We start from the raw sequence: 21,448 nt of genomic DNA on the forward strand, positions 1-21,448 counted from the left end.
GACAGTAATTGAAGGTTGGTAGAGGGGAGCGGGTTGAGGTTGGGACAGTAATTGAAAGGTTGGTAGGCGAGCGGGTTAAGAGGTTGGGACAGTAATTGAAAGGTTGGTAGGGGAGCGGTTAAGAGGTTGGCAGTAATTGAAGTTGGTAGGGAGGGTGAGGTTTGGGACAGTAATTGAAAGGTTGGTAGGCGAGCGGGTTAAGAGGTTGGACAGTAATTGAAAGGTGTAGGCGAGCGGGTTAAGAGGTTGGGACAGTAATTGAAAGGTTGGTAGGGGAGCGGTTAAGAGGTTGGGACAGTAATTGAAGGTTGGTAGAGGGGAGCGGGTTGAGGTTGGGACAGTAATTGAAAGGTTGGTAGGCGAGCGGGTTAAGAGGTTGGGACAGTAATTGAAAGGTTGGTAGGGAGCGGGTTAAGAGGTTGGGACAGTAATTGAAAGGTTGTGAGGAGCGGTTAAGAGGTTGGACGTAATTGAAAGGTGGTAGAGGGGAGCGGGTTAAGAGGGTGGGACAGTAATTGAAAGGTTGGTTGGTAGGGAGCGGGTTAAGAGGTTGGGACGTAATTGAAAGGTTGGTAGAGGGGAGCGGGTTAAGAGGTTGGGACAGTAATTGAAAGGTTGGTAGAGGGAGCGGGTTAAGAGGTTGGGACAGTAATTGAAAGGTTGGTAAGGTGAGCGGTTAAGAGGTTGGGACAGTATTGAAAGGTTGGTAGGTGAGCGGGTTAGAGGTTGGGACAGTAATTGAAAGGTTGGTACAGGGAGTGGTTAAGAGGTTGGGACAGTAATTGAAAGGTTGGTAGAGGGGAGCGGGTTAAGAGGTTGGGACAGTAATTGAAAGGTTGGTAGGTGAGCGGGTTAAGAGGTTGGGACAGTATTGAAGGTTGAGGTGAGCGGGTTAAGAGGTTGGGACAGTAATTGAAAGGTTGGTAGGTGAGCGGGTTAAGAGGTTGGGACAGTAATTGAAGGGTGGTAAGGGGACGGGTTAAGAGGTTGGGACAGTAATGAAAGGTTGGTAAGAGGAGCGGGTTAAGAGGTTGGGACAGTAATTGAAAGGTTGTAGGTGAGCGGGGTAAGAGGTTGGGACAGTAATTGAAAGGTTGGTAGGTGAGCGGGTTAAGAGGTTGGGACAGTAATTGAAAGGTTGGTAGGTGAGCGGTTAAGAGGTTGGGACAGTAATTGAAAGGTTGGTAGGGAGCGGGTTAGAGGTTGGGACAGTAATTGAAAGGTGGTAGGTGAGCGGGTTAAGAGGTTGGGACAGTAATTGAAAGGTTGGTAGGGTGAGCGGGTTAAGAGGTTGGGACAGTAATTGAAGGTTGGTAGGTGAGCGGGTTTAAGAGGTTGGGACAGTAATTGAAAGGTTGGTAGGTGACGGGTTAAGAGGTTGGGACAGTAATTGAAAGTTGATAGGTGAGCGGTTAAGAGGTTGGGACAGTAATTGAAAGGTTGGTAGGTGAGCGGGTTAAGAGGTTGGGACAGTAATTGAAAGGTTGGTAGAGGGAGCGGTTTAAGAGGTTGGGACAGTAATTGAAAGGTTGGTAGAGGGAGCGGGTTAAGAGGTTGGGACAGTAATTGAAAGGTTGGTAGGTGAGCGGGTTAAGAGGTTGGGACAGTAATTGAAAGGTTGGTAAGGGAGCGGTTAAGAGGTTGGGACAGTATTGAAAGGTTGGTAGGTGAGCGGTTAAGAGGTTGGGACAGTAATTGAAAGGTTGGTAGAGGGAGCGGGTTAAGAGGTTGGGACAGTAATTGAAAGGTTGGTAGGCGGGGGGTTAAGAGGTTGGGACAGTAATTGAAAGGTTGGTAGGTGAGCGGGTTAAGAGGTTGGACAGTAATTGAAAGGTGTAGGTGGAGCGGGTTAAGAGGTTGGGACAGTAATTGAAAGGTTGGTAGGTGAGCGGTTAAGAGGTTGGGACAGTAATGAAAGGTGGTAGAGGGGAGCGGTTAAGAGGTTGGGACAGTAATTGAAAGGTTGGTAGAGGGGAGCGGTTAAGAGGTTGGGACAGTAATTGAAAGGTTGGTAGGGGGCGGGTTAAGAGGTTGGGACAGTAATTGAAAGGTTGGTAGGGAGCGGGTTAAGAGTTGGACAGTAATTGAAAGGTTGGTAGATGGAGAGGGTTAAAGAGGTTGGGACAGTAATTGAAAGGTTGGTAGGGGAGCGGTTAAGAGGTTGGGACAGTAATTGAAAGGTTGGTAGGTGGAGCGGTTAGAGGTTGGGACAGTAATTGAAAGGTTGGTAGAGGGAGCGGGTTAAGAGGTTGGGACAGTAATTGAAAGGTTGGTAGGTGAGCGGGTTAAGAGGTTGGGACAGTAATTGAAAGGTTGGTAGGGAGCGGGTTAAGAGGTTGGGACAGTAATTGAAAGGTTGGTAGGGAGCGGTTAAGAGGTTGGGACAGTAATTGAAAGGTTGGTAAGGGGAGCGGGTTAAGAGGTTGGGACAGTAATTGAAAGGTTGGTAGGTGAGCGGGTTAAGAGGTTGGGACAGTAATTGAAAGGTTGGTAGAGGGAGCGGGTTAAGAGGTTGGGACAGTAATTGAAAGGTTGATAGGGAGCGGGTTAAGAGGTTGGGACAGTAATTGAAAGGTTGGTAAGGGAGCGGGTAAGAGGTTGGGACAGTAATGAAAGGTGTGAGGGAGCGGGTTAAGAGGTTGGACAGTAATTGAAAGGTTGGTAGGGAGCGGGTTAAGAGGTTGGGACAGTAATTGAAAGGTTGGTAGAGGGAGCGGGTTAGAGGTTGGGACAGTAATTGAAAGGTTGGTAGGTGAGCGGGTTAAGAGGTTGGGACAGTAATTGAAGGTTGGTACAGGTGAGCGGTTAAGAGGTTGGGACAGTAATTGAAAGGTGGTAGGTGAGCGGTTAAGAGGTTGGGACAGTAATTGAAAGGTTGGTAGAGGGAGCGGGTTAAGAGGTTGGGACAGTAATTGAAAGGTTGGTAGGTGAGCGGTTAAGAGGTTGGGACAGTAATTGAAAGGTTGGTAGAGGTGAGCGGGTTTAGAGGTTGGGACAGTAATTGAAAGGTTGGTGGGAGCGGTGTAAGAGGTTGGGACAGTAATTGAAAGGTTGGTGAGGGAGCGGGTTAAGAGGTTGGGAAGTAATTGAAAGGTTGGTAGAGGGAGCGGGTTAAGAGGTTGGGACAGTAATTGAAAGGTTGGTAGGCGATGAGCGGTTTAAGAGGTTGGGACAGTAATTGAAAGGTTGGTGAGGGAGCGGGTTAAGAGGTTGGGACAGTAATTGAAAGGTTGGTAGTGTGAGCGGTTAAGAGTTGGGACAGTAATTGAAAGGTTGGTAGAGGCGAGCGGTTAAGGGTTGGGACAGTAATTGAAAGGTTGATCGGACACGAGCGGGTCCTTTCAATTACTGTCCCAACCTCTTAACCCGCTCTCGCTCCTACTACCAACCTTTCAATTACTGTCCCAACCTCTAACCCTCACCTACCAACCTTTCAATTACTGTCCCAACCTCTTAACCCGCTCACCTACCAACCTTTCAATTACTGTCCCAACCTCTTAACCGCTCACCTACCAACCTTTCAATTACTGTCCCAACCTCTTAACCGCTCCCCTACCAACCTTTCAATTACTGTCCCAACCTCTTAACCCGCTCCTCTCTACCAACCTTTCAATTACTGTCCCAACCTCTTAACCCGCTCCCCTGTACCAACCTTTCAATTACTGTCCCAACCTCTTAACCCGCTCCTCTGTACCAACCTTTCAATTACTGTCCCAACCTCTTAACCCGCTCCCCTCTACCAACCTTTCAATTACTGTCCCAACCTCTTAACCCGCTCCCCTGTACCAACCTTCAATTACTGTCCCAACCTCTTAACCCGCTCACCTACCAACCTTTCAATTACTGTCCCAACCTCTTAACCCGCTCACCTATCAACCTTTCAATTACTGTCCCAACCTCTTAACCCGCTCACCTACCAACCTTTCAATTACTGTCCCAACCTCTTAACCCGCTCGCCTCTACCAACCTTTCAATTACTGCCCCAACCTCTTAACCCGCTCACCTACCAACCTTTCAATTACTGTCCCAACCTCTTAACCCGCTCACCTATCAACCTTTCAATTACTGTCCCAACCTCTTAACCCGCTCCTCTGTACCAACCTTTCAATTACTGTCCCAACCTCTTAACCCGCTCACCTACCAACCTTTCAATTACTGTCCCAACCTCTTAACCCGCTCACCTATCAACCTTTCAATTACTGTCCCAACCTCTTAACCCGCTCCTCTGTACCAACCTTTCAATTACTGTCCCAACCTCTTAACCCGCTCCCCTCTACCAACCTTTCAATTACTGTCCCAACCTCTTAACCCGCTCACCTACCAACCTTTCAATTACTGTCCCAACCTCTTAACCCGCTCGCCTACCAACCTTTCAATTACTGTCCCAACCTCTTAACCGCTAACCTACCAACCTTTCAATTACTGTCCCAACCTCTTAACCGCTCGCCTACCAACCTTTCAATTACTGTCCCAACCTCTTAACCCGCTCCTCTGTACCAACCTTTCAATTACTGTCCCAACCTCTGAACCCGCTCGCCTACCAACCTTTCAATTACTGTCCCAACCTCTTAACCCGCTCCCCTCTACCAACCTTTCAATTACTGTCCCAACCTCTTAACCCGCTCCCCTACCAACCTTTCAATTACTGTCCCAACCTCTTAACCCGCTCACCTACCAACCTTTCAATTACTGTCCCAACCTCTTAACCCGCTCACCTACCAACCTTTCAATTACTGTCCCAACCTCTTAACCGCTCACCTACCAACCTTTCAATTACTGTCCCAACCTCTTAACCGCTCCCCTACCAACCTTTCAATTACTGTCCCAACCTCTTAACCCGCTCCCCTCTACCAACCTTTCAATTACTGTCCCAACCTCTTAACCCGCTCCCCTGTACCAACCTTCAATTACTGTCCCAACCTCTTAACCCGCTCCTCTGTACCAACCTTCAAATACTGTCCCAACCTCTTAACCCGCTCACCTACCAACCTTCAATTACTGTCCCAACCTCTTAACCCGCTCACCTATCAACCTTTCAATTACTGTCCCAACCTCTTAACCCGCTCCCCTCTACCAACCTTTCAATTACTGTCCCAACCTCTTAACCGCTCGCCTACCAACCTTTCAATTACTGTCCCAACCTCTTAACCCGCTCACCTACCAACCTTTCAATTACTGTCCCAACCTCTTAACCCGCTCACCTATCAACCTTTCAATTACTGTCCCAACCTCTTAACACGCTCCTCTGTACCAACCTTTCAATTACTGTCCCAACCTCTTAACCCGCTCCCCTCTACCAACCTTTCAATTACTGTCCCAACCTCTTAACCCGCTCACCTACCAACCTTTCAATTACTGTCCCAACCTCTTAACCCGCTCGCCTACCAACCTTTCAATTACTGTCCCAACCTCTTAACCGCTAACCTACCAACCTTTCAATTACTGTCCCAACCTCTTAACCGCTCGCCTACCAACCTTTCAATTACTGTCCCAACCTCTTAACCCGCTCCTCTGTACCAACCTTTCAATTACTGTCCCAACCTCTGAACCCGCTCGCCTACCAACCTTTCAATTACTGTCCCAACCTCTTAACCCGCTCCCCTCTACCAACCTTTCAATTACTGTCCCAACCTCTTAACCCGCTCCCCTACCAACCTTTCAATTACTGTCCCAACCTCTTAACCCGCTCACCTACCAACCTTTCAATTACTGTCCCAACCTCTTAACCCGCTCACCTACCAACCTTTCAATTACTGTCCCAACCTCTTAACCGCTCACCTACCAACCTTTCAATTACTGTCCCAACCTCTTAACCGCTCCCCTACCAACCTTTCAATTACTGTCCCAACCTCTTAACCCGCTCCCCTCTACCAACCTTTCAATTACTGTCCCAACCTCTTAACCCGCTCCCCTGTACCAACCTTCAATTACTGTCCCAACCTCTTAACCCGCTCCTCTGTACCAACCTTCAAATACTGTCCCAACCTCTAACCCGCTCACCTACCAACCTTCAATTACTGTCCCAACCTCTTAACCCGCTCACCTATCAACCTTTCAATTACTGTCCCAACCTCTTAACCCGCTCCCCTCTACCAACCTTTCAATTACTGTCCCAACCTCTTAACCGCTCGCCTACCAACCTTTCAATTACTGTCCCAACCTGTTAACCCGCTCACCTACCAACCTTTCAATTACTGTCCCAACCTCTTAACCGCTCACCTACCAACCTTTCAATTACTGTCCCAACCTCTTAACCCGCTCACCTCTACCAACCTTTCAATTACTGTCCCAACCTCTTAACCCGCTCCCCTCTACCAACCTTTCAATTACTGTCCCAACCTCTTAACCCGCTCACCTCTACCAACCTTTCAATTACTGTCCCAACCTCTTAACCCGCTCACCTCTACCAACCTTTCAATTACTGTCCCAACCTCTTAACCCGCTCCCCTCTACCAACCTTTCAATTACTGTCCCAACCTCTTAACCCACTCACCTACCAACCTTTCAATTACTGTCCCAACCTCTTAACCGCTCACCTACCAACCTTTCAATTACTGTCCCAACCTCTTAACCGCTCGCCTGTACAGACCTTTCAATTACTGTCCCAACCTCTTAACCCGCTCCCCTGTACCAACCTTTCAATTACTGTCCCAACCTCTTAACCCGCTCCCCTGTACCAACCTTCAATTACTGTCCCAACCTCTTAACCGCTCACCTACCAACCTTTCAATTACTGTCCCAACCTCTTAACCGCTCACCTACCAACCTTTCAATTACTGTCCCAACCTCTTAACCCGCTCCCCTACCAACCTTTCAATTACTGTCCCAACCTCTTAACCCGCTCCCCTACCAACCTTTCAATTACTGTCCCAACCTCTTAACCGCTCACCTACCTCCAGCCTGATGAATAAGAACCGGATAAATAGGAGGCACACAATGTGCATTCCTATGTGTGTGTGTTTGTTTGTTTGTTTGTGTTTTCTGTGTGCGATTGATAGTAGCTATATTAAATAGTGAATCTCTTCCTGAGAGATGTCAGATAGTGTTATTACAGATCACTATATGACAGGTTAGTGTGGACATTTTAACACTGTCTGGTGTAAAAGCCTAATTTACATATTTCCCAGCATGCCTTTTTTGTTTGTTTGTTGGGTAAATTGTTTTGCATTTACACCCAAGACTGTATTTGTTATTGACAGAGAGAGACATGGTTGTTGAATTAATTCCTTTAAGAGGCCTGTGGCTATCACCAAGTGAGTTCCTAGGTGAATGTTATCATTTAAGTTAAACTCCATTACCTACACTGAATGTACGAAGTAATAACTCCTGCTCTTTCCATGACAGACTGTCCAGGTGAATCCAGGTGAAAGCTATGATCCCTTATTGATGTCACTTGTTAAATCAGCTTCAATGAAGGGGAGGAGATGGGTTTATAAACGTCTTCGGGATCGGTGTCCCTTCAACGCGACGGTTGACCTAACGTAGGATAATGCGATTAGCATGAGGTTGTAAGTAACAAGAGCATTTCCCAGGACATAGACATATCTGATGTTGGCAGAAAGCTTAAATTCGTGTTAATCTAACTGCACTGTCCAATTTACAGTAGCTATTACAGTGAAGGAATACCATGCTATTGTTTGAGGAGAGTGTACAGTTTTGAACATGAAAAGTTATTAATAAACAAATTAGGCACATTTGGGCAGTCTTGATACAACATTTTGAACAGACATGCAATGGTTCATTGGATCAATCCAAAACGTTGCACATACACTGCTGCCATCTAGTGGCCACAATCTAAATTGCACCTGGGCTGGAATAATACATGATTGCCTTTCTCTTGCATTTCAAAGATGATGGTACAAAAAAAATACAAAATAATGTTTTTTTTTCTTCTTTGTATTATCTTTTACCAGATCTATTGTGTTATATTCTACTACATTCCTTTCACATTTCCATAACCTTCAAAGTGTTTCCTTTCAACTGGTACCAAGAATATGCATATCCTTGCTTCAGGGCCTGAGATACAGGCAGTTAGATTGTCAGATGTTAGATGTCAATTAGGTGAAATTTGGAAAAAAAGGGGTTAATCCTTCAGAGATTTTAAAGAAGGATTTTTAAGACTAGAAATATGGATTGAGTATGTGTACCATTCAGAGAGCGAATGGAAAAGACAAAATATTTTTGTGTCTTTGAACAGGGTATGGTAGTATGTGCCAGGCGCACCGGTTTGTGTCAAGAACTGCAATGCTTGCTGGGGATTTTCCATGGTCAACAGTTTCCTGTTTGTGGGAAGCATTGGAGTCAACATGGACCCAGAATCCCTATGGAACGTATTTGACACCTTGTGGAGTCCATGCCCCGACAAATTGAGTCTGTTCTGAGGCGGGGGGGGGGGGGGGGGGGGTGTTCCTAATATTTATTATACTCAGTGTAATTATTGGCCACATCAGACCTTCAGTGAAAAACTAAGCAAAAGTTTTTAACAAGTAATTAACAAAATTTGGGTTTATGAAAAGCAATATATTAATAAATAATACGACAACTTGTTAAAGTAGGATCTCACTTCAAGGCCACAGGCCTGAAAATTAATGATTGCAACAACAAAAGATCTCTGTCACTAACTTACACAGTCATGGGTGGTACTGGTAACTCTAAAATTAACTCGAAAGGCATCCTGGGAAATATGAAAATAAGACTTAAAACTAGGGGTGTACCGAGTATCATAACAGATATGTGCAATTTTTGGGATACGATTATGATCAGAGTATTTTGGGTGAATTATTCATCATTTTCAGGTGTCCGTACGCATTTTATGTCAGTCTAGAAATATGAGACTAGAAGACTAGAAATATTCCCTAATAGTGCACTACTTTAGACCAGAGCCCTATGGCACCCTATTCCCTATATAGTGCACTACTTTAGACCAGAGCCCTATGGAACCCTATTCCCTATATAGTGCACTACTTTAGACCAGAGCCCTATGGCACCCTATTCCCTATATAGTGCACTACTTTAGACCAGAGCCCTATGGCACCCTATTCCCTATTTATAGTGCACTACTTTAGACCAGAACCCATAGAGCTCTGGTCAAAAGTAGTGCACTACATAGGGAAGAGCCTGCCATTGGAGATGTTCCCTAAAATCCTGAATATATTATGAGATAGATATCCCAAATTACACATTTGCTGTACAACATTGTATGAGTTTAGCTGTGTAGTGGAACTGTTTTCAAAACCAAATTGTATTGGTCGCATATTTATTCACTTATTTACATTCACTTCCACGTTCGTGTTTTATGCAAAAAGTCCTGTAATTTTAATGCTTTCTCCAGACACTTTGATTCATTCAACCAATCAGTCCTCTCAACCAATCAGTCCTCTCAACCAATCAGTCCTCTCAACCAATCAGTCCTCTCAACCAATCAGTCCTCTCAACCAATCAGTCCTCTCAACCAATCAGTCCTCTCATACACAACCATTATTCCCCCAGGTTGTTGCTGTACATCAGATTGTACATTTTGCCAAATGACCTGGTGCACTATACCTTGCGTGAAAAACCTGTCCTGGTAGGTCCAGGTGGTAACTCAGTGTTTCTCAAACTCGGTTCTGGGGCCCCCTCTGGGTACACATTTAGTTTTTTTTGCGCCAGCACTACACAGCTGATTCAAATAATCTAAAGCTTGATGATGAGATGGTTAGTTGAATCAGCTGTGTAGTTCTAGGGCCAAAAACCCAAACTTGGGTTTGGGAAAACTCTGTGTTAACTTGTATTAGCTAATTCCTAGGAAACCTGGTTAACGACCAGGCAACCCTATTCCTGGAAGTACTGCACAATTTTTTTTTTGTCCAAACGAGGCACAACACCTGACCAACGGAGCTAATTGATCAGTTCAGTGATTGCCTTAATTCAACACACCTGGTCTTCCAGATCGGTTAAATCATGAACATGAAGGGCCTGTGGTACTCCAGGAACCAGGGTTGCCTGGTCTTCCAGATCGGTTAAATCATGAACATGAAGGGCCTGTGGTACTCCAGGAACCAGGGTTACCTGGTCTCCCAGATCGGTTAAATCATGAACATGAAGGGCCTGTGGTACTCCAGGAACCAGGGTTGCCTGGTCTTCCAGATCGGTTAAATCATGAACATGAAGGGCCTGTGGTACTTCAGGAACCAGGGTTACCTGGTCTCCCAGATCGGTTAAGTCATGAACAGGAAGGGCCTGTGGTACTCCAGGAACCAGGGTTGCCTGGTCTCCCAGATCGGTTAAATCATGAACATGAAGGGCCTGTGGTACTCCAGGAACCAGGGTTGCCTGGTCTTCCAGATCGGTTAAATCATGAATATGAAGGGTAACGGTCATTGTTGCATGAAGAAGGATCGGACCAAAGTGCAGCGTGGTAAGTGTTCATGATATTTATTAACACTGAACACTAGAACAAAATAACAAAGTGAGAAACAAAACCGAAACAGTCCTGTCAGGTGCAGAAAAACACTAAACAGAAAATAACTACCGACAAAACACAGGTGGGGAAATGCTACCTAAGTATGGTTCCCAATCAGAGACAACGATAGACAGCTGTCCCTGATTGAGAACCATACCCGGCCAAAACAAAGAAATACAAAAGCATAGAAAAATTAACATAGAATGCCCACCCAAATCATACCCTGACCAAACCATAATAGAGACATAAAAAGCTCTCTATGGTCAGGGCGTGACATGAAGGGCCTGTGGTACTCCAGGAACCAGGGTTGCCTGGTTACACTGCTATTTCCCCTGTGAACATCGAATGAGAATAATGATGAACGTGATGGTCCTCCTCGGGCTGTGTCTATGAAATCCATTAAAACAAGCTGTTTGACCACGTATCCAGAGCGTTTTCTAGTGTTCTCTATGTTTCGTAAGAATCACTAGTACAACAACTAGAATCTAGGCCGGGATTCAATACCGACCAAGGCTGCCTGGTTACCCTGATATATCTGGACTAGACTTTATCTCAGTAGGATAACAGTCTCAAACCCAGACATATTTCTAACTAGATATGATAGCCTTTCTAACAGGATGACTAGTCAACTTTGATACATGGACTCAATAATTTTCACGCAAATGGACAACAAAAGTATAACTGACTTGACAATAAATCCAGTCCAGTCCAGTCGTGTCCAGTCAAATCCAGTCCAGTCCAGTTGTGTCCAGTCAAATCCAGTCCAGTCAAATCCAGTCCAGTCCAGTCAAATCCAGTCTAGTCCAGTTTCAGTACTCACAGTCTCTGCAGGTGTGTGTATTTGGAGAAGATGTTGTCAGACAAGCTCTTTATCTTGTTACTCTTCAGAGACCTGCAACAGAAACCAGACAACACCGTACCGTTACTATGGTTACACAGAACACCACACACACACACACACACACACACACACACACACACACACACACACACACACACACACACACACACACACACACACACACACACACACACACACACACAGGCGATGTGACTTAGACAGCATGTTATTTATAATCCATACCAGTCAAAGTTTGGACACACCTACTCATTCAAGGCTTTTTCTTTACTTTTTACTATTTTCTACATTGTAGAATAATAGTGACGACATCAAAACTATGAAATAACACCTATGGAATCATGTAGTAACCAAACAAATATTTTATATTTGAGATTCTTCATAGTAGCCACCCTTGATGACAGCTTTACACACTCTTTGCATTCTTCTAGTCCTCCAGGCCCTGGGTAACTCTAGTCCTCCAGGCCCTGGGTAACTCTAGTCCTCCAGGCCCTGGGTAACTCTAGTCCTCCAGGCCCTGGGTAACTCTAGTCCTCCAGGCCCTGGGTAACTCTAGTCCTCCAGGCCCTGGGTAACTCTAGTCCTCCAGGCCCTGGGTAACTCTAGTCCTCCAGGCCCTGGGTAACTCTAGTCCTCCAGGCCCTGGGTAATCTCTAGTCCTCCAGGCCCTGGGTAACTCTAGTCCTCCAGGCCCTGGGTAACTCTAGTCCTCCAGGCCCTGGGTAACTCTAGTCCTCCAGGCCCTGGGTAACTCTAGTCCTCCAGGCCCTGGGTATCTCTAGTCCTCCAGGCCCTGGGTAACTCTAGTCCTCCAGGCCCTGGGTAACTCTAGTCCTCCAGGCCCTGGGTAACTCTAGTCCTCCAGGCCCTGGGTAACTCTAGTCCTCCAGGCCCTGGGTAACTCTAGTCCTCCAGGCCCTGGGTAACTCTAGTCCTCCAGGCCCTGGGTAACTCTAGTCCTCCAGGCCCTGGGTATCTCTAGTCCTCCAGGCCCTGGGTAACTCTAGTCCTCCAGGCCCTGGGTAACTCTAGTCCTCCAGGCCCTGGGTAACTCTAGTCCTCCAGGCCCTGGGTAACTCTAGTCCTCCAGGCCCTGGGTAACTCTAGTCCTCCAGGCCCTGGGTAACTCTAGTCCTCCAGGCCCTGGGTAACTCTAGTCCTCCAGGCCCTGGGTAACTCTAGTCCTCCAGGCCCTGGGTAACTCTAGTCCTCCAGGCCCTGGGTAACTCTAGTCCTCCAGGCCCTGGGTAACTCTAGTCCTCCAGGCCCTGGGTAACTCTAGTCCTCCAGGCCCTGGGTAACTCTAGTCCTCCAGGCCCTGGGTATCTCTAGTCCTCCAGGCCCTGGGTAACTCTAGTCCTCCAGGCCCTGGGTAACTCTAGTCCTCCAGGCCCTGGGTATCTCTAGTCCTCCAGGCCCTGGGTAACTCTAGTCCTCCAGGCCCTGGGTAACTCTAGTCCTCCAGGCCCTGGGTAACTCTAGTCCTCCAGGCCCTGGGTAACTCTAGTCCTCCAGGCCCTGGGTAACTCTAGTCCTCCAGGCCCTGGGTATCTCTAGTCCTCCAGGCCCTGGGTAACTCTAGTCCTCCAGGCCCTGGGTAACTCTAGTCCTCCAGGCCCTGGGTAACTCTAGTCCTCCAGGCCCTGGGTAACTCTAGTCCTCCAGGCCCTGGGTAACTCTAGTCCTCCAGGCCCTGGGTAACTCTAGTCCTCCAGGCCCTGGGTAACTCTAGTCCTCCAGGCCCTGGGTAACTCTAGTCCTCCAGGCCCTGGGTAACTCTAGTCCTCCAGGCCCTGGGTAACTCTAGTCCTCCAGGCCCTGGGTAACTCTAGTCCTCCAGGCCCTGGGTAACTCTAGTCCTCCAGGCCCTGGGTAACTCTAGTCCTCCAGGCCCTGGGTAACTCTAGTCCTCCAGGCCCTGGGTATCTCTAGTCCTCCAGGCCCTGGGTAACTCTAGTCCTCCAGGCCCTGGGTAACTCTAGTCCTCCAGGCCCTGGTTAACTCTATTCCTCCAGGCCCTGGGTAACTCTAGTCCTGCAGGCCAGGCCCTGGGTAACTCTAGTCCTCCAGGCCCTGGGTAACTCTAGTCCTCCAGGCCCTGGATATCTCTAGTCCTCCAGGCCCTGGGTAACTCTAGTCCTCCAGGCCCTGGTTAACTCTAGTCCTCCAGGCCCTGGGTGACTCTAGTCCTCCAGGCCCTGGGTAACTCTAGTCCTCCAGGCCCTGAGTAACTCTAGTCCTCCAGGCCCTGGGTATCTCTCGCCAGCAGCGTACCACCCTGCATCCCACTGCTGGCTTGCTTCTGCAGCTTAGCAGGGTTGGTCCTGGTTGGTCCCTGGATGGGAGACCAGATGCTGCTGGAGTGGTGTTGGAGGGCCTGTAGGAGGTCTTATAAGATATCCCAATGCCCCAGGGCAGTGATTGGGGACATTTCCCTATGTAGGGTGCTGTCTTTCAGATGGGACGTTAAATGGGTGTCCTGACTCCCTGGGGTCACTAAAGATCCCATGCCACTTATCGTAAGAGTAGGGGTGTTAACACCAGTGTCCTGGCTAAATTTACAATCTGGCCCTCATATGGTCACCTAATCATACCCAGCTTACAATTGGCTCATTCCTCCTCTCCCCGTTAACTATTCCCCAGGTCATTACTGTAATTGAGAATGTGTTCTCAGTCAACTTACTGGGTAAAATACAAAAAAACTCCAGGCCCTGGATAACTCTAGTCCCCTGGGCAACGCTGTCTACAGTCTTTCATCGCCACTCCATTTTATTTATCGATTTATGAGATGGATTGTGTCCCTTTAGAACCAATCAATGGCTTTGCATTATACTTGTGATTTCGATTTCATTCTCTCTTGGAAAGTTAAAGAAACTGAATTTAGCAGACACCACTGACCAGTTTCACGGATACATAATCAACAAATGATTGATTATAATGTAGCCTGTAAGGGATTAAAAAGCATTTTCAGGATCAAACCAAACACATCTCTAGGTCTTCGGGACTGTAACGAAACCTCGAAACCACAAACACAGACACAAATCCTGTACATACACAAGCAAAGGCCACATGGTTGCAAAAGCATACACACACTCTTAAAACTTCTGGGTTTGGTTGACCCTGCTGCTGGGTTGCTTGGTTGACCCTGCTGCTGGGTTGTTAGGTTGACCCTGCTGCTGGGTTGTTAGGTTGACCCTACTGCTGGGTTTGGTTGACCCTGCTGCTGGGTTGTTAGGTTGACCCTGCTGCTGGGTTGCTTGGTTGACCCTGCTGCTGGGTTGTTTGGTTGACCCTGCTGCTGGGTTGTTAGGTTGACCCTACTGCTGGGTTTGGTTGACCCTGCTGCTGGGTTGTTAGGTTGACCCTGCTGCTGGGTTGTTAGGTTGACCCTGCTGCTGGGTTGTTTGGTTGACCCTGCTGCTGGGTTGTTAGGTTGACCCTGCTGCTGGGTTGTTAGGTTGACCCTGCTGCTGGGTTGTTAGGTTGACCCTGCTGCTGGGTTGTTAGGTTGACCCTGCTGCTGGGTTGTTTGGTTGACCCTGCTGCTGGGTTGTTTGGTTGACCCTGCTGCTGGGTTGTTTGGTTGACCCTGTTGCTGGGTTGTTAGGTTGACCCTGCTGCTGGGTTGTTTGGTTGACCCTGCTGCTGGGTTGTTTGGTTGACCCTGCTGCTGGGTTGTTAGGTTGACCCTGCTGCTGGGTTGTTAGGTTGACCCTGCTGCTGGGTTGTTAGGTTGACCCTGCTGCTGGGTTGTTTGGTTGACCCTGCTGCTGGGTTGTTTGGTTGACCCTGCTGCTGGGTTGTTTGGTTGACCCTGCTGCTGGGTTGTTAGGTTGACCCTGCTGCTGGGTTGTTTGGTTGACCCTGCTGCTGGGTTGTTTGGTTGACCCTGCTGCTGGGTTGTTTGGTTGACCCTGCTGCTGGGTTGTTTGGTTGACCCTGCTGCTGGGTTGTTAGGTTGACCCTGCTGCTGGGTTGTTAGGTTGACCCTGCTGCTGGGTTGTTAGGTTGACCCTGCTGCTGGGTGGTTTGGTTGACCCTGCTGCTGGGTTGTTAGGTTGACCCTGCTGCTGGGTTGCAGGCATTGGGTCACTTAGTTGGGTTGTTTTCTTTAAAAACTGCTGTGTTATTGATGCTGGTTTATTGAAGCTGGGGTACTGAGATAATGACCCATCAGGTCAGATCAGAAGACTGGAGGCGTAGTTTAGCAGGAGTCTGGCTTTTTCAGATAGTTATTTTTAACCACCCGTGAGAATAAATGTAATTCCTGTTCATGTGTTCTGTTGTATAGTTATCACATGTTAAGGTTAAGGCACATTGACATTTTTAAAGCTTCAATAATGCAGTACTGAGGTGTATGAGTTCCCTAAAAGCCTATGTAAATCCTATTGTTGTCACGTCCTGATCTGTTTCACTTGTGCTTGTATCCACCCCCCTCCAGGTATCCACCCCCCGCCCATCTTCCCCATTATTCCCTGTGTATTTATACCTGTATTTTCTGTCTGTCTGATGCCAGTTCATCTCATTTGTTCAAGCCTACCAGCGTTTGATCTCAGCTCCTGTTTTTCCCAAGTCTCAATTTTTCTCGTCCTCTTGGTTTTTGACCTTTGCCTGTCCTGACCCTGTACCCACCCGCCTGACCACTGCCTGACCCTGACCCTGACCCCTGACCCTGCTGGCCGTCCTGTACCTTTGCTCCACCTCTGGATTATCGACCCCTGCCTGCCTTGACCTGTTGTTTGCCTTCCCCTGTGGTTATAATAAATATTGTTACTTTACACAGTCTTGGGCTGATTCCTGATAATTTATGGGATTCATTAAGGCTGTATATGTTATTGTAATATGTAATAAATAATATTAATAGTATAGAAGAATGTGTAAAATATAATTTTTTGTGGGGAAACATTTTATCCTGCACTATGTAAACATGATGAACAAGAATGGAATTTACTCTCACGGGTGGCCAATTAGCTCTGTCTGAAAGCCACGCCCCTAATAAGCCATACCTCCAGAGAATAGATTAAGGATTATATTCAAAAAGACCCAGCTGCTAGGTCAACCCAGCATGAGAGTAAAAAATAGCCAACTGATGGTTAAATTAACCCATGTTTGGGCAATCCCAACAACCCGACATGTTGGGCTATTCACGCAACCCAACTGGCTGGGTAAAAATTACCCAGCGGGTGTTATGTCCATTACTTAACCAGCGCTGGGTTACCACATAACCCAAATTGGGAGTGCTCTCTCTCACACACACACACATACACACACACCGCGGACAAACACACACACACACACACACCGAGAGAGGTACTTACAGCCAGGTGACATTGGTGGAGACTTGAGGAACGTCATGTAGGTTGACTTCCACACACTCCAGTTCTGTCTTGATACAGTCACAATGCTCTGGGTACAGCTGCAAGACTACACACACACACAGTTAATACAGCACACACACACACACACACACACACACACACAGACACACACACACACACACACACACACACACACACACACACTGATGCACAAACTGACACACAAACACACACACTGACACACAAACACACAAACTAACACACAAACACACACTGACACAAGCACAAACACACACACTGACACACAAACACACACACTGACACACAAACACACAAACTAACACACAAACACACAAACTAACACACAAACACACAAACTAACACACACACAAACAAACTAACACACAAACACACACATGTTTTACACAAACACAAACACTGACACAAGCATACACACTGACAGCAGTCTTCTGGTGGTGGTAGGCCCTGTGGGTCGACCTTTCTGACGGTTCGATCAAAGATGTCCGCCCATCCGCTGTTGTCCCCTACAGACAGAAGGTAATATTATAGTCATAGTTGGAGCTAGCGTTACACATTGACAGTGTCCGGATTAGTGCTGTGGCGGTCAAGAAATTTCATCAGCGATTGTCAAGCAAATCACTGTCGCTCTCACGGTAATTAACCGTTAATTAACTTAAACACATTTAACATCTTCTGGCTTCCGCACAAGCAGACCTTTGGAACATCCACGTAATATATTTATCCTTTATTTTACTAGGCAAGTCAGTTAAGAACAAATTCTTTTTTTCAATGATGGCCTACAGGGGGCAGAATGACAGATTTGTACCTTGTCAGCTCAGGGATTCGATTTTGCAACCTTTCGGGTACTAGTCCTAGTCTCTAACCACTAGGCTACCTGCCGCCCCATAGGATACACCTTCACAATAAATCCATTATTTATTTTATTTTAGACAGGTCTAAAGAAGCAACATATGAAGAAAATGTAGTCTATTTCAGAAGAAAATAATAGCATACTCTGAGTTGTCCTTATGTTAGGTCCTGATCTGGCTATGCCATATTGCTGTGGGCTACACTAATTCATTTAGCAGACAAGATTTGGCATTATTTTATAGTATGAAGAATACAATTGAACAAACCTGAATTAAAAAACGATTTGAGAAAGTGAGCACATGTGTGAGAGGTTAACAAAGAAACAGGTCCTCCTATATGCTTAATGTAGAGTTATTAATGTAACTTTAGTTGTTCTACAAACTAATATGTTTAGATTTAATACATTGTAAGGCTGCATGATGAGACTCTAATGACGATTTGAAAAAGTCGCTGGAAAGGCATGAGCTCTGCTTTGGGTTATTTTTTTGCGCAGGCTGTACACATTTCATCATTCTCTCGTTCACAATTTGACAAGCACTTGATAATTGCCTCTGATTTCACGACGGGATCCCCTTTGTGTGGCCGTAATGCACCCTAAGAAAATCCAATGCCTTTTGCGGCCAGTGGCCTTTCTTCCCTTCTCCCCGAGGGCGTGTTGCGCTCCATCAGTGACCGGGTCTTTCTCACAGGCTACAAGTGAAGACCAACACATCGGAGACGCAACTGCGCGTGTCCTTATCCAACTCCGAGGTGCATATTGAAGATATTGGAAGTACTGTCCACATTTACCAACAAGATGAGTAGCTCTAATGAACAGCCAAATCACTAGTCTATGTCAATCTACTATCCCACATAGTACAACAGTCGACCTATTCTATTCTGTGTGAGAAATAAATATTCCAGACAGTCTGGGACAGTTATTATGGGATGCGATAGATCCCAAACTAATACAGCCACTAGCAATGTGGCTGACGCAACAGATCAGAACGTTTAGCTTAAAATGTTGATAAACTAACAGGCTATTTCTTCACATTATATATTAGACTATTTCTTCACATTATAAGCACAGCGATGCGCGCATGGCAGTAGGATATAAGTGTGAATGTTCCATTAGCGCTAAACACCATTATCAAAAGTGACCACAAACGTAATGATGCAGGTAATGCTTTTATAATAAAGGTGCATTTTGTTATGGTGAAAATGATCTTCCCCAAACTTGAAACTCACACCCTGCTTCTGTATGTGTAACGGCATTCCTCCTCCTCTTCATACGAAGAGGAGGAGTAGTGATTCGACCAAAGTGCAGCGGGTTGTGAATACATAATGATTTATTAAAGCAAACGACGAAACACGAAAACAAACACTTGGAAGTATTACAAAATAACAAAAACGAATGTAGACTGACCTAAACCGTGAAAACTTACATATAACACGAAGCACGTAGGAACAGGTACAGACTATAACAAACGAACGAACAAACGCTACAGTCCCGTGTGGTGCGCAGACACAGACACGGACGACAATCACCCACAAACAAACAGTGAGAACAACCTACCTTAATATGACTCTCAATCAGAGGAAACGTCAAACACCTGCCTCTAATTGAGAGCCATACCAGGCAACCCCAAAACCAACATAGAAACAGAAAACATAGACTGCCCACCCAAAACTCACGCCCTGACCAATAAACACATACCAAACAACAGAAAACAGGTCAGGAACGTGACAGTATGCCAGTTAGGCTCTACACCCCATGTAGAGCGAATTAGTGTGCTTAATTTTAAGACGTTATCTGGCCACTTTAGTTGTGATACAAACCTTATAGGTCTATGGACTAGGATACATGATGTTTCAAAAAAGTCGCAAAAAAAAGCAGCACACTTTTCCCCGTGGTTTATTTTCATGCCAGCCAGGTAGACTATACTCCTGTTGTAAAGAGAAACAATGTACTTAACATTTGGAAAGTTGAAAAATAAATATAGTAGGCCTAGCCTATAGAAAGCTTATCCTCCTATTTTTAGTAGAGGCCATCACTCTGTTTTCTCGCACAATTGCAGAGCCTATAGAAATGTTGCGCAACCTGAACTCGTGGGCACCCATGAAGTGTTTGATCAGATTTTACATTACATTTTGCATTGATGTCAGAGTGATTAGAGGGACAATAGAGTGCTGAGTACCAGGCAGTTAGCAACGTTTGGTAGACTAGTAATGACCATCAGCAGCATCAGAGCACGGAGAAGCCTGATTATCCTGCCTTTATGACTCGTGACTGAAGGTGTGGCGGTAATAGGGTCACCTCAACAGACCTAGTCCGGATACACATACTTGCGTCCTAAATAGTAGACTAAGCAAAATGTTTTCGTTTTATAGTATGTGAAATGTAACAACATGTAGTAGGATACTTCTGCTTTTCATCCAGAATATTCTGCACACGTTAAAGTCACCTTTCCAGATACCTGGAAGTCTATTGCCCGCTGACAAACAAAACCCATGGTTTGGTACCGTCTACATCAGGGTTGGTCTGGAGATCTACCAGTCCAGACCTAACACGGCTGATTCCGTTAGTTAAAGAGCAACTAAATCAAAATAAACAACTTCTATGGTTCAAATGAGACATGAAATTAAATGAGTCAGAAACATTTATTCTAGTGTCAAATGAAATACAAAGTATAAATAATAAATAGGATAATTTTGGTCATTAAGTCTCATCCAAAACGGACATTTGCGAAGGGTACGTAACACACACACACACACACACACACACACACACACACACACTCTGTCTCCCTCTCTCACCACAGTTTTCCTCGTCCGCTCCATTGGGGCAGTCTCTGTGTCCATCACACTGCAGAGCCTGGTGCAGACACACCGTCACGTTACCACAGGGGAATTTCCCCAGAGGACAACTGCTCTCTACTGCCGTTCTGCTGGACACCATCGCTGCAGCTGGAGGAGGGAGAGAGAGGGGGGGCATTATAAGGATATTTAAATATACGGTAACGATTTACTTTGACTTCATAGCCATTAGACATCTATAAATATTTTGTTATCGTGTTATAATAACAGGTCCCGACCACATCGTTAAAGGTGCACTAAATATATCCATAGAAGAGAATTTCACGTCACGCTGCGCAAGAGCTCATATTTAGGTAACTTAATAGACGCATAATTACAATGACAGTGTCATCGTTACGGCTGTTCTCAAAGAGTGTGCTTCTGCCGTACCACTGTTAGTGAACATGCCAAAAAGTATAACAGATACAAACATGAAATGAAAGAAAGAAATCGGAAGAAAAAAAACATTTTGATAAAGCGAAGAAATTAACAGCTGTGATGAACTAAACACTAACTCCCGATTTTAAAGACTATTGTTTCCATATTACCAGATAAGGGAGTCCTTTTTAATTTCCCTTTGTGCATTCCATTCAACAGCAATAGCTATAGATGACCTATTACAATAACAAAAAAACAGCTAAATGTCACCTCATAATAATAGTGAAAAACCTCTAAAGTGGTGTTTTTTACTATCATCACTCTCATGGGGATCAAGCTCCAGAACATTCTGTAACTGCCTGGAGATTAGAAGATTTGGGCTGTATAACACACACACACACACACACACACACACACACACACACACACACACACACACACACACACACACACACACACACACACACACACAACTCCCTCCACTCTCATCTCCCGGCAGGAGAACAGTCTGATCCTGCCACTCTACTGACTAACGAGTGAGGGTTGGGGGGAGAGAGGAGGGAGGGATGGATGGATGAAGAGGAGAGGGAGGGAGGGAGGAGGTAGGGAGGGAAGAAAGGAGAGGAGGGTGGGAAAGAGTGAAGGAGGGAGGGAAGGAAGGAAGGGGGAAGGGAGGAAGGAAGGAAAGAAAAAGGGAGGGAAAGAGGGAAGGAGAGAGAAAAAGAG

At 46.2% G+C, this 21,448-nt stretch overlaps 1 protein-coding gene across 1 annotated transcript in view; it reads right to left on the reverse strand.

Moving 5' to 3' along the window:
• LOC120056825 (relaxin receptor 2-like) overlaps positions 1-20,447 on the reverse strand; it is a 121,057-nt gene extending 100,610 nt beyond the window's left edge. Inside the window, exons 1-4 of the mRNA XM_039005055.1 lie at positions 20,306-20,447; positions 17,080-17,163; positions 16,619-16,724; positions 11,262-11,333 (exon numbers count right to left, since the gene is read on the reverse strand). Coding sequence (XP_038860983.1) covers positions 11,262-11,333; positions 16,619-16,724; positions 17,080-17,163; positions 20,306-20,447 — 404 coding nt within the window. The remainder of the gene's footprint in view (positions 1-11,261; positions 11,334-16,618; positions 16,725-17,079; positions 17,164-20,305) is intronic.
• Between the last annotated feature and the right edge of the window lie 1,001 nt (positions 20,448-21,448).

Source organism: Salvelinus namaycush, chromosome 12 (genome assembly GCF_016432855.1).
Source record: "Salvelinus namaycush isolate Seneca chromosome 12, SaNama_1.0, whole genome shotgun sequence".
Taxonomy (NCBI): Eukaryota; Metazoa; Chordata; class Actinopteri; order Salmoniformes; family Salmonidae; genus Salvelinus; species Salvelinus namaycush.